Source organism: Brassica napus, unplaced genomic scaffold (assembly GCF_020379485.1).
Source record: "Brassica napus cultivar Da-Ae unplaced genomic scaffold, Da-Ae ScsIHWf_408;HRSCAF=633, whole genome shotgun sequence".
Taxonomy (NCBI): domain Eukaryota; kingdom Viridiplantae; phylum Streptophyta; class Magnoliopsida; order Brassicales; family Brassicaceae; genus Brassica; species Brassica napus.
In genome coordinates, this window is record NW_026016486.1 from 22,501 (window position 1) to 35,000 (window position 12,500).

General features: G+C 44.0%; 2 protein-coding genes across 2 annotated transcripts; both read left to right on the plus strand.

The window, feature by feature from the left end:
* Nucleotides 1-4,962: 4,962 nt before the first annotated feature.
* On the plus strand, nucleotides 4,963-7,672 carry LOC125603836. The gene has a single exon (XM_048774585.1). It carries the CDS (start codon nucleotides 5,089-5,091, stop codon nucleotides 6,226-6,228), a length of 1,140 nt encoding a protein of 379 aa, XP_048630542.1. The 5' UTR covers nucleotides 4,963-5,088; the 3' UTR covers nucleotides 6,229-7,672.
* A 2,152-nt stretch (nucleotides 7,673-9,824) lies between these two features.
* On the plus strand, nucleotides 9,825-10,204 carry LOC125603837 (the record flags this gene model as incomplete). The annotated part of the gene is made up of 1 exon (XM_048774586.1): nucleotides 9,825-10,204. A coding segment is annotated over exon 1 (380 nt), but the record flags the coding sequence as incomplete, so codon positions are not given.
* Nucleotides 10,205-12,500: the final 2,296 nt, after the last annotated feature.

Genomic DNA, 12,500 nt, shown 5'->3' on the forward strand with positions numbered 1-12,500 from the left:
CAAAAAAAAAAAAATATTTACTTTCCTTTTTTTTTTAAATTTTCGGATTGTTCTCCAAGTTTTCAAAAAAAAAAAATATTCATCTTTCCTTTTTCAACTTGATTCGATTTTCTTTCATAAATTTTAGCATTTACTTTTTTTTTTCTTGCCTTGGTCGATACTCAAGTATCCGACCCCAAGCTACTATTTAATCCCTCTTGCCTCTAATTTTCTTTGAGTATCTTTTCAGAGAAACTATGGGAGATGTAGGTCAAGATCAAGCGGCCATAAACGCTCAGCTCCTAGCCGACAATGAAGAGTTGAGGGCGAGCCTTAGGGCTATAACCGCCGAGGTTACTCAGCTACGGCAGGGAGGCAGACACAACGGACCTCGGCCACCAGGAAGGAATCAGCCTGACCCGCATGACACTGACTCGGACGAGGACAGTACTGATGATACGCGCAGTCAGGACGAAGAGAGGCCAAACCGGGGTGGGAGGAGGAACGCGCGAGGACCCCGGGTCCAAGTAGGAGGAGGCCGCGACCGTAGAGGAGGTCGAGACCGAGAGGAGGAAGAGCCTTGGTTGGGAGGCAAGGCGCTTAAGCTTCATCCCCCAACGTTTGCTGGCAAGGTTGATCCGGATGCCTACATCGTGTGGGAGAAGCGCATGGAGTACATCTTCAACTATTACCAACATAGTGAGGCCAAGAAGGTTGCCCTAGCAGCAGCCCAGCTGACGGACAATGCTCTTTCGTGGTCGGATCGAGACGTTGCCAAGTCCGGGCCAGTGTGGAGAGCGCGTAATTGGACCGAGATGCGGACCAAGCTTCGCGCGAGGTACATTCCATCTTACTACCAGCGTGATGTGCTAAAACGTTTTCGTAAACTTACGCAGGGAACTAAGACTGTGGAGGAGTAATTTGAGGAGTTCGAGGCACTTAGGAATAAGCTTGAGACCGACGAGCCCAAAGAGAAAATGATGTCCCAATTTCTGGAAGGGCTGCAAGACCGCATTGCCCGCAAGGTGGAGAGGCAACAGTATGAAGACTTCAACGACCTGCTGCACTTTGCTACGCAAGCCGAGCAGCACATCAAGCGCAAGACCGCCAGCACCAACCGCAGCAAACCTGCGTGGACTCAACCAGGTTCAAAGCAAGGCGACAAGAGCAAGACAATTGAGATTGAGAGCCGATTCAAGACAAACCAGGCTGAATCGTCTAATGCATCCAAATCGGAGCAGGGTAAGACTCAAGCCCAAACATTGCGTACCCGTGATATCATTTGTTATAAGTGTCAGGGCAAGGGCCACTACGCTCGGGATTGTCCAAACAAACGAGTGATGGTCCTAAAGGGGGATGGCGAGTATGAATCCCAAGATGAGGCAGAGGCCGCGGCAGTGATCTCTGATGAAGAAGTAACCGACTACCCGGAGACCGGCGAGCTGCTAGTGACCCGGAGAGCTCTTAGTACCCTCTTTGATCCAGAGACCATCCAGCGGGAGAACATCTTTCGCACAAGATGTAGTGTTGATCACAAGGTATGTAGTTTGATCATAGATGGCGGATCTTGTACTAACGTGGCTAGCAAGTATCTTGTTGATAAGCTAGGGCTGGTAAAAACTGCCCATCCTCGGCCATACCGTCTCAAATGGCTCAATGATGAGACTGAACTCAAGATTGCCGAACAAGTTGTTGTGTCATTCAGTATTGGCAAGTACCAAGATCAGGTCAAGTGTGATGTTGTGCCCATGCAAGCCGGCCATATACTTCTAGGGAGGCCGTGGCAGTTTGACAAGGAGACTCTTCACCATGGACGCACCAACATCTATAGCTTCGTCCACAACATTAGGAAGCACAGCCTAGCACCTCTCAGCCCTCAAGAAGTTCATGATATGCAAAAGGCCATGACGCAGTCCGGCCAGGTAAGTAACACTAACCTATACATGACTTCCGGACAAGTGCTTAAATCATTACAACGTGAGACACAGGTGCTACTAATGATCTTTAAGGAAGGTTGCTATGCAGGTCTAGAAGCTCCTGAAGTACCGGACGTAGTACAAGATCTCATGGGACGTTACAAGGACGTCTTTCCTGATGAGATTCCAGCCGGTTTACCCCCTGTCCGTGGCATAGAACATCAGATAGACCTTGTACCCGGCGCGCCACTACCAAACCGAGCTGCTTACCGTGTCAACCCTGAGGAAGCCAAGGAACTGGAGCGGCAGGTCCAAGATCTCATGGACAAAGGCTACATCCGCGAGAGCCTTAGTCCCTGTGCGGTCCCGGTCTTACTAGTGCCTAAGAAGGATGGGACGTGGCGCATGTGTGTGGACTGCCGAGCCATCAACAACATAACCATCAAATATCGGTACCCTATACCCAGATTAGATGATATGTTGGATGAACTAAGTGGGTCTGTTGTGTTTTCTAAGATTGATCTCAGGAGTGGATACCATCAAGTCCGCATGAAGGAAGGAGATGAGTGGAAAACTGCCTTCAAGACCAAGCAAGGTCTATACGAGTGGCTGGTGATGCCGTTTGGCCTTACCAACGCCCCTAGTACCTTCATGAGACTCATGAATGAGGTCCTACGACCTTACATTGGTAAATTCATGTTGCGGCCAGAAATTCAGCAGCTGAACCAGAGGTCGACCCAACACCCTACTCAACCAGCCAAGGCGCCAACCAGGACATACGTGCACTAAAAATGCCATATCTTACAAACCAGGAGGGTTTAAATCACGAGGCTAATTTTTATGCATTCTACACTCAAGAAGGAGTCCAGGCCAATTGGAATTGGGTCAAAATAATCACGGAGAGAGAAGTTATGAATTTTACAATTCAGAGGTTTCTCAACCCGTCCATCTGCGAGTACCCGACTTTAGAAGAAGATTCAAGCTCAATGAAGGAGCGGCCTGAAGCAAAATCCATCACAGAAGTCAAGAGGAGTTTATCATCTTTTCATAAAGCCCAAGATCAGGAGAAATGGCCACGGAAATTAGGAGTTATGATCAATTCCCCAGAACCGGCTAAACCGACGTCATCTATGGAAAGTCTTCAACCAATTCAACTTGGTTCGACCCAGAGCTATTTATGGGAACCAGGAGATCATCTTAACCAATCAGGAGGTATTCCAGAAGTCCTTAGCTGCACCAGAACCCAGGAGATCAGTTGGTTCAATGGAGAATCACTTAAACCCAACCGGAGCTATTTATGGAAAGATTGGACAATCTTTCGGTTTGATCCATTCCAAGCAATTCCAATCCAACCAGGAGAACCAGACGACGTCCAGACAGAACCAAGACATCCAGGAGACATTATACACGAGCCAGAAGAGTTCTACAACTTCATCCCATGCACCAGCCCACATAGGAATAAGAAGATCCCCATTATCACCAAACTGCCTTATTTGGAGTCTCTTGCATTCAAACTCCAACAGCTCTTTTTCTACCAAGGCAAGGACGAGATCAGCTTCTACCAAGCATTCAAGAAGGTCCCAAGAAAGCTCTCTTATCCTCTTAAACCGTCCAGATTCAAGCAAATCAAGTTTCTTCACTTGGAGCCAAAATCCCACAAAAGGCTCCAACGGCTAGTTTCCGATTTCTTGCTTAGTTTAGATTTGTTTCCTTTCTTTTCTTTTGTGAACGTTTAGAGTCTTGTATCTGAGCATTATATAAGCTCATTGTCGTCCATTGTAGAGAGCACCCTTAATCACCAAGTTAATAAAAAGTTATTCAGTTTTTTTTATCAAAGATTGTTCTTTGTATAAAATATCGGTCTTTAGGATTCAAAGAGAGATTCTTTGTTGTTCTATTGATTTCGTGAGTCTAGTTTGTTTGTGCAAATCAAACAAGCTCAGTACACAGATTGAGAGAGTCAATCAATTCGATCCATCCTTCATCAGATTGAGAGATTCAATCAAAACCTCATCCGCAAATCCACTTCAATCCATCCCTTGATCCGGCTTGAGAGAGACATCAGTCCAGCAAGCAAGATCCCACCTTCACGCCATCTCCATCCCCTGTTCTTGTTGAGAGAGACATCAGTCCAGCAACTTGAATCCATCAGCCATCTCTATCCTTCTCTTATTTTGTTTCATTTTGCATCATATAGTTCTAGATTTTCCATTCAATATAAAAACCCATAAAAAGTCATATTTGCTTCTGTTCTTAATTTATCATTTAGTTTTCTTTCAGTTCATCATTTTAATCATAAAAACTCATAAAAATATTACTCTTTTGTTTCAGGTACAAAATCGGCCATCTCCCTCTCCATCGCGTCCGTCTAGCCACTCCATAGCCGTCCGTCCGTCCTGTCCAGTCCGAGTTCTTGAACCTCAGTCCGTCCATTTGAGTAGCCTGAATCCCAGCCTACAACATTTGGTATCAGAGCTTAAGCTCCTGACTCAGGTGATATCTATCCTTGCATCTCATACTTGCTTGCATTTGTTTTTCCATTCATAAACCGAAAATCCATAAAAACTGTTTCCTTTTTGTTTCAAGTTTTGTTTCTGCATATTTTTGTTCTTGCTGTTCATCATACTTTAAAGCCACGAAAAAGAAAAGAAAAAGTTTTGTTTGATTCATTTAAAAAACGAAAATCCCAAAAGAAAGTGTTTGCATTCATTAGTTTCCATAAAAGAAAATTCCATAAAAATTTCTGTTTTGAATTTGATTCCTTTTCATTTGCATTCATAAATTCAAAAGCCAAAAGAAATCATCCTAGTTATTGTTTCATACCATTTCTACTTGTCCATTTCGTGATTGCATCAGAAAAGAAAAAGAAAATATTTTTAAGCTTTAGTTTATATCATTTGCATATTTAATTGTTGTATTTCATCCAAAGAAAATTCAAAAAAAATTCAGCATTAGTTTGCTTTCCATATTTTCTTTTCATTTGTGTTAATTGTCATTTATTACTGTTTCATTTCGAGATTTGCATTAAGAAAACCAAAAAAAAATCATTTTTTTTCATAATTTATTTCATTTCGGTTCAACATTGCATATTTTCTCGGTTTAGTTTTAATTAGCTTGCATTTTGGTTCTTATTCTGATCCGACCATAAATTCTCTATTCTTCACTTGATCTTTGTGATTGCTTGCAGGAAGAAATGGAAGAATTAGCACAAAGCCAAGCCTTATTGGCCTCTCAAAAACAGCTATTGGCTGCTATGAAGGGTGTACAAGATCAGATTTCTCAGCTGGAGAAAAGAAACAAGGCACAAGGCCAACGACCACAGCAAGGAAAAAGAAGATTTGGAGATGCACCAGAGGATGGCTATGTTGAGCCTAAGCCACCAGATCCTTCATGGATCACCCCACACCATACTTCTTCAACTCATAAACACTTAACTCATTCTTATCTTGATTTTAAACCTGTTAATGAAGTTAAGATTTATTCTTTTTCAGGAAGCAGTTGGCCAGATGACTATCTCTCATGGGAAAGAACCATGGATGATTGGTTTTCATTCCATGGCGTGCCAAAGAAAGAAAAGCTGAGCCATGCCATCAAACAACTCAACGGAAGTGCATACAAATGGTGGAAAGGTGTAGATGGTGCAAGATGGAAGAGTCAAAGAGAGGCTATCAAAACGTGGGAAGATCTTAAAGAGGCCATGATCAGGAAGTATGTATCCTCACTTCCAACACCAGAGATTAGAGAAAGGTACCCAAGGAGGTTTTCAAGCCATGGGTCCAAAGAGGCAAAGAGAGTGGTGCCACAACAAGGCCATAGAAGCTTGATCCATCAAGAACAGATTCGGCCAAACAAGGGGCACACAGTTCTCTATGATCAGTCCCAACCTTATGAGGTCCCAAAGACCATGGAGAGAAAGAACTTTGTCAGCCAAGACACGTTGGCCAGACACAAAGAAAAATCAGACAAACCTATTTTTCAAGAAAAGGCCAAGGTAAGTCCTATACTTGATAAATTTGTTTATAAATCATCTCCAACTGGTATGAGTCACTTGTCTTTGTCCAAGGATGTTAAGACAGGTCCTGAGATCCAGAAAGACACGAACTCCACATCCTTGTTGAGATCCAAAGTTGTCCATGATTTAAGTCCAAGAGACAAGGAGATTTTAAACCCAAAGGAAGAAGCGCCATCAAGCCAAGGTAAGTCTTCTAAATCTGAGGATTTAAAATATCAGACATGTTATAGATGTCGTAAGAAAGGACACTATGCTGTAGTTTGTCCTACTAAGCAAGTATTGATAGAAACATCACTAGAAAAAAAACAGATTTATCTATGAAGAGTGATAGTTTTATTCAGTCTGATTTGTTGGTTCCAAATTCTTGTGTAATGCACTTGTCTTTGTCAAAAGGTGTTTTAACAGGAATTAAAGAGCATGAATTCAAAGGAGAGGAGCCACCAGGCACCACACCAGTGATGAACCAGGAGAAGGTTCAAGACACAATGCAGTCCATGTTGCTTAAAGAAGCAAAACCAGTAAATAAAGTATCAAACCAAGGTAAGTGTCAAACACCACCTAGAGAAACTGGTATTGACGTGTGTGTTCTTGATGTAGAGAGTAAAAATGAAAGCTATTTGCTTCCTGAAGTTCTAAGGAAAGAACCAGACCATAAGCCCAGCCATGAACCACCTCACAAGTGGAAGTCTAGTGTTGAACAATGTGTTCAAATGCCAAGGCTTAAGGTAATCTTCTCTGATCTTAAAACGTCCAAGACACTTGATTATCCAGATATAATGCACTTGTCTTTGCCAAAAAGTTTTGATCCAGGAATAAAAGAAGTTGAAGTTCATAACCACCAAGGTCAAAAGATGCAAAGAAGGCAGCAAACAAGAACAAGTTGTCCAAAGAAGAAAATCATTCTTCAACTTGTGGAAGCTATCAAAGTAAGTCTGGAAATCTCAAATTATTTTTATCAGTGTCCAAACACAGTTATAATGCACTTGATTTTTGTCCAGAATGTTGAGAATTTTTCAGGTTGCAAAGGAGAAAGCTTCAAAGAAATCCCACCGGATAACCTTTTGTTGCTAGGAGAATCAAAACCAAAGATGGTCAGAACTGAGCCTACTAGGAGTATGAAGGACCATCCACTGAAGGAGATAAGAAATGCCAAAGTCAAAAGCAGAGGCGTGATCCTATCCTATTTGCTGAAAGAAGAGCCACCTGATGCACAATCCATCCCCAAACCGAAACAATATCAAGGTAAGACCTTAGAATCTCAAAAGAGTATGAAAGATGACTTGCTCTATCTTGGTGCAGGTTATACAGTTTCGAGGTCGAAACCTTTTCAAGGGGGAGGGAATGTTGCGGCCAGAAATTCAGCAGCTGAACCAGAGGTCGACCCAACACCCTACTCAACCAGCCAAGGCGCCAACCAGGACATACGTGCACTAAAAATGCCATATCTTACAAACCAGGAGGGTTTAAATCACGAGGCTAATTTTTATGCATTCTACACTCAAGAAGGAGTCCAGGCCAATTGGAATTGGGTCAAAATAATCACGGAGAGAGAAGTTATGAATTTTACAATTCAGAGGTTTCTCAACCCGTCCATCTGCGAGTACCCGACTTTAGAAGAAGATTCAAGCTCAATGAAGGAGCGGCCTGAAGCAAAACCCATCACAGAAGTCAAGAGGAGTTTATCATCTTTTCATAAAGCCCAAGATCAGGAGAAATGGCCACGGAAATTAGGAGTTATGATCAATTCCCCAGAACCGGCCAAACCGACGTCATCTATGGAAAGTCTTCAACCAATTCAACTTGGTTCGACCCAGAGCTATTTATGGGAACCAGGAGATCATCTTAACCAATCAGGAGGTATTCCAGAAGTCCTTAGCTGCACCAGAACCCAGGAGATCAGTTGGTTCAATGGAGAATCACTTAAACCCAACCGGAGCTATTTATGGAAAGATTGGACAATCTTTCGGTTTGATCCATTCCAAGCAATTCCAATCCAACCAGGAGAACCAGACGACGTCCAGACAGAACCAAGACATCCAGGAGACATTATACACGAGCCAGAAGAGTTCTACAACTTCATCCCATGCACCAGCCCACATAGGAATAAGAAGATCCCCATTATCACCAAACTGCCTTATTTGGAGTCTCTTGCATTCAAACTCCAACAGCTCTTTTTCTACCAAGGCAAGGACGAGATCAGCTTCTACCAAGCATTCAAGAAGGTCCCAAGAAAGCTCTCTTATCCTCTTAAACCGTCCAGATTCAAGCAAATCAAGTTTCTTCACTTGGAGCCAAAATCCCACAAAAGGCTCCAACGGCTAGTTTCCGATTTCTTGCTTAGTTTAGATTTGTTTCCTTTCTTTTCTTTTGTGAACGTTTAGAGTCTTGTATCTGAGCATTATATAAGCTCATTGTCGCCATTGTAGAGAGCACCCTTAATCACCAAGTTAATAAAAAGTTATTCAGTTTTTTTATCAAAGATTGTTCTTTGTATAAAATATCGGTCTTTAGGATTCAAAGAGAGATTCTTTGTTGTTCTATTGATTTCGTGAGTCTAGTTTGTTTGTGCAAATCAAACAAGCTCAGTACACAGATTGAGAGAGTCAATCAATTCGATCCATCCTTCATCAGATTGAGAGATTCAATCAAAACCTCATCCGCAAATCCACTTCAATCCATCCCTTGATCCGGCTTGAGAGAGACATCAGTCCAGCAAGCAAGATCCCACCTTCACGCCATCTCCATCCCCTGTTCTTGTTGAGAGAGACATCAGTCCAGCAACTTGAATCCATCAGCCATCTCTATCCTTCTCTTATTTTGTTTCATTTTGCATCATATAGTTCTAGATTTTCCATTCAATATAAAAACCCATAAAAAGTCATATTTGCTTCTGTTCTTAATTTATCATTTAGTTTTCTTTCAGTTCATCATTTTAATCCATAAAAACTCATAAAAGTATTACTCTTTTGTTTCAGGTACAAAACCGGCCATCTCCCTCTCCATCGCGTCCGTCTAGCCACTCCATAGCCGTCCGTCCGTCCTGTCCAGTCCGAGTTCTTGAACCTCAGTCCGTCCATTTGAGTAGCCTGAATCCCAGCCTACAACAATTCGTGGTTGTATACTTTGATGATATCTTGATTTACAGCAGGTCTTTAACTGAACACATGGGACACCTAGAGCAGGTTTTGAAAGCCTTAAGGCAAGAAGGCCTTTATGCTAACCTTAAGAAATGTGTATTCTGCACTGATCAGTTGGTATTTTTAGGCTTTGTTGTGAGTTCACAGGGACTGAAGGTTGATGAAAAGAAGATCAAGGCGATACAAGACTGGCCGACTCCGACCACGATCGGACATATCCGCAGCTTCCATGGACTGGCCAGTTTCTATCGACGATTTGTGAAGGACTTCTGTACCATTGCCGCCCCAATGACCTCCGTGATCAAGAAGAATGTAACCTTTGCTTGGGGCCCTGCCCAAGAGGAGTCTTTCAACAGGCTTAAATATAGCTTGACACATGCACCGGTTTTAACTCTTCCTAACTTTGATAAACCTTTTGAGATTGAGTGTGATGCTTCAGGGACAGGAATAGGAGCCGTGCTGACCCAAGGAGGCCGGCCAGTGGCCTTTTTCAGTGAGAAATTGAGTGGAGCCGCCCTCAATTACCCCACCTATGATAAAGAGCTATATGCTCTAGTAAGGTCGCTTGAAACTTGGCAACATTATCTTTTGTCTAAAGAGTTTATTATTCATACAGATCATGAAACTCTTAAGCATTTGAGGGGCCAGACCACACTCAAGAAGAGGCATGCTAGGTGGCTGGAGTTCGTGGAAACTTTCCCTTATGTGATCAAGTACAAGAAGGGAAAGGACAACATAGTGGCCGACGCCCTATCCCGGCGCCACACACTCATTACCACCATGGAGGCTAAGATCATGGGTTTTGAGCAACTCAAAATGTCTTATGAAACTGACCCTGACTTTTCTGAGCTTTACAGTAACACGGCTAAGGGGGCGATGGGTCCATTCTATCAGCAGGACGGGTTCCTCTTCAAGGAGAAACGCCTGTGTATTCCTCATGGTTCCATGCGAGATCTACTGACCAGAGAAGCTCATGGGGGTGGGTTGATGGGGTATTTCGGTCGGGACAAAACTCTGAGCGTCCTGTCCGACCACTTCTATTGGCCCCGGATGAGGCGCTACGTCGAGAGTCTTTGCGCCAAGTGCACTGTCTGTCTCAAAACCAAATCCAGGTCGCATCCTTATGGATTACACATGCCTTTACCTATTCCTATTGCACCGTGGGTCGACCTGTCTATGGACTTTGTGCTGGGCTTGCCCAAGATAGAACACAAGGATTCTATTTTTGTTGTAGTGGACAGGTTCTCCAAGATGGCACACTTCATTCCGTGTTCCAAGACCAATGATGCAAGCCAAACCGCTGATCTCTTCTTCAAGGAAGTGGTGCGCTTACATGGAGTGCCTCGTACCATCGTGTCCGACCGAGACACAAAGTTTCTCAGCCACTTCTAGAGGACATTGTGGAAAAAGCTTGGAACCAAGCTCCTTTTCTCGACCACTTGCCATCCACAAACTGATGGACAGACCGAGGTAGTAAACCGTACACTCTCTCAGTTATTGAGGGCCACGGTGGGTAAGAATCTTAAAAATTGGTTGAGTTGCTTGCCTTTCATTGAGTTTGCTTATAACCATGCAAGGCACTCTATTACTAATCTCTCCCCTTTTGAGATCGTGTATGGCTTTAGACCAGAGACGCCCATGGACCTAGCCGCATTGCCACCAGCCATGCAAGTCAGCCAGAGTGGTGACAAAAAGGCTGAGTTTGTGAAGAACATGCACCGGCAAGTCAAGGAGACTTTGGAGAAGAAGGCTGAAAGGAACCGGATAAAGCTCAACAAGGGGCGCACAGAAGTTATCTTCCAACCAGGCGACTGGGTGTGGCTCCACATGAGGCCAGAACGGTTTCCGGAAGAGAGGAAGAGCAAATTAGCCCCACGAGGGGACGGACCATTCCGAGTGCTCGATCGGATCAATGACAATGCCTACCGGCTAGAACTGCCAGGTGAGTTCCAAGTTTCCCGAACGTTCAATGTGTCTGACTTGTCTCCTTATATTGCAGATGACGGAGATGTTCTGAGGACAGAACCTGTTCAAGAGGGAGGGGATGTTGTAGTACCCACGACTGAGATTCCCATTATCCGCAAAGGTCCAACCACAAGGTCCGGTTCAAGAGTTATAAGAGCTGGATTTTCCAAAGCTGTCCAGGAGTTGCTTGCACAGGAACAAACCGGGTTCAAGCAACTATTGATCCAGGAGTTGTCTGACTTGAAGCTGGAAGACACCGGTGAACCACTAGAGGTTCCAGACCCTGTCCATTCGAGCCAGTTCTCCTCCATCGGCCTGAATGAAGCCGGCCTGACCATTTCCACCTTCATACTCAATCCATCCAACCAACTTGCTTCCGGTTCAGAGATATAGCCGACCATCAGAAGGAGTAGTATGTGTTGTACTCTTTTTCCTTATCGAGGTTTTGTCCCACTGGGTTTTCCCGAAAGGTTTTAATGAGGCAACAAGCAAGCATACTATGAGTTCTGATCCGGACATCTCAACCCGCGACCGGTCTATTGTTTTCTTTATTTTATTTCGGTTAAGACTTTGGCCATTTGTCTAGGCCCTTTTATTCTTTAAAGTCCAGTAAGGAACATCTATTTAAACCCTTGTAGTTGCCAACTTTTCGGCAAAGTCTTTTATGAAAATCGTTTTTGCTTTAGCAAAGAAACCCTAAGTCTTTCAGTTGTGTGAAACATTGAGAGCAGCCGTGTGACATATCAAAGAGCCGATCCATTGTTCTTTGTGGCGTCCTTCGATCCATTCCATTCCTTGTCCGAATCTTGAGAGAGACATACGTCCAGCAAGAGCCGGATCCATACCTATCTTCCTGTCCGACCTAGGCATCTTGCTGAGAGAGACATACGTCCAGCAGCAGATCCCATCCGCCGATCTACTCCTTTCTCTATCTTTTGTTTTAGATTTCATTCAACCAATTCCATAAAAACCAAAAGAATCATATCTAGTTTCTGTTCTTGTTCCTGTTGAAAACTCACTAAAGGTTCCTATCTGTTTCAGGTTCGAACACAAGCAAGAGATAAGCCGGCCAGTACCATCCATCCGAGGCAAGACTGAACCGCGGAACGGCCATCAGTCCGTCCGTTCGACCCTCCGACCCGTGCCTACAACAACGGATCAGTACACGGACAGTCCACGGGAAGGGCCAGCATGCTGATATGTATGGTCAGCATGCTGATATGAGTTCAGTACACGGATCAGTCCACGGGAAGGGCCAGCGTGCTGATATGTGTACTGACATGGTGCATCAGTTGTCCAAAATCAGTACACGGACAGTCCACGGGAAGGGCCAGCATGCTGATATGTGTGGTCAACATGCTGATATGAGTTTAGTACACGGATCAGTCCACGGATCAGTACACGGACAGTCCACGGGAAGGGCCAGCATGCTGATATGTGTGGTCAGCATGCTGATATGAGTTCAGTACACGGATCAGTACACGGATCAGT

Bases quoted from the DNA above. Each gene is read 5' to 3' on its own strand.
- LOC125603836 (XM_048774585.1), top strand. From the start codon at position 5,089: ATGGAAGAATTAGCACAAAGCCAAGCCTTATTGGCCTCTCAAAAACAG.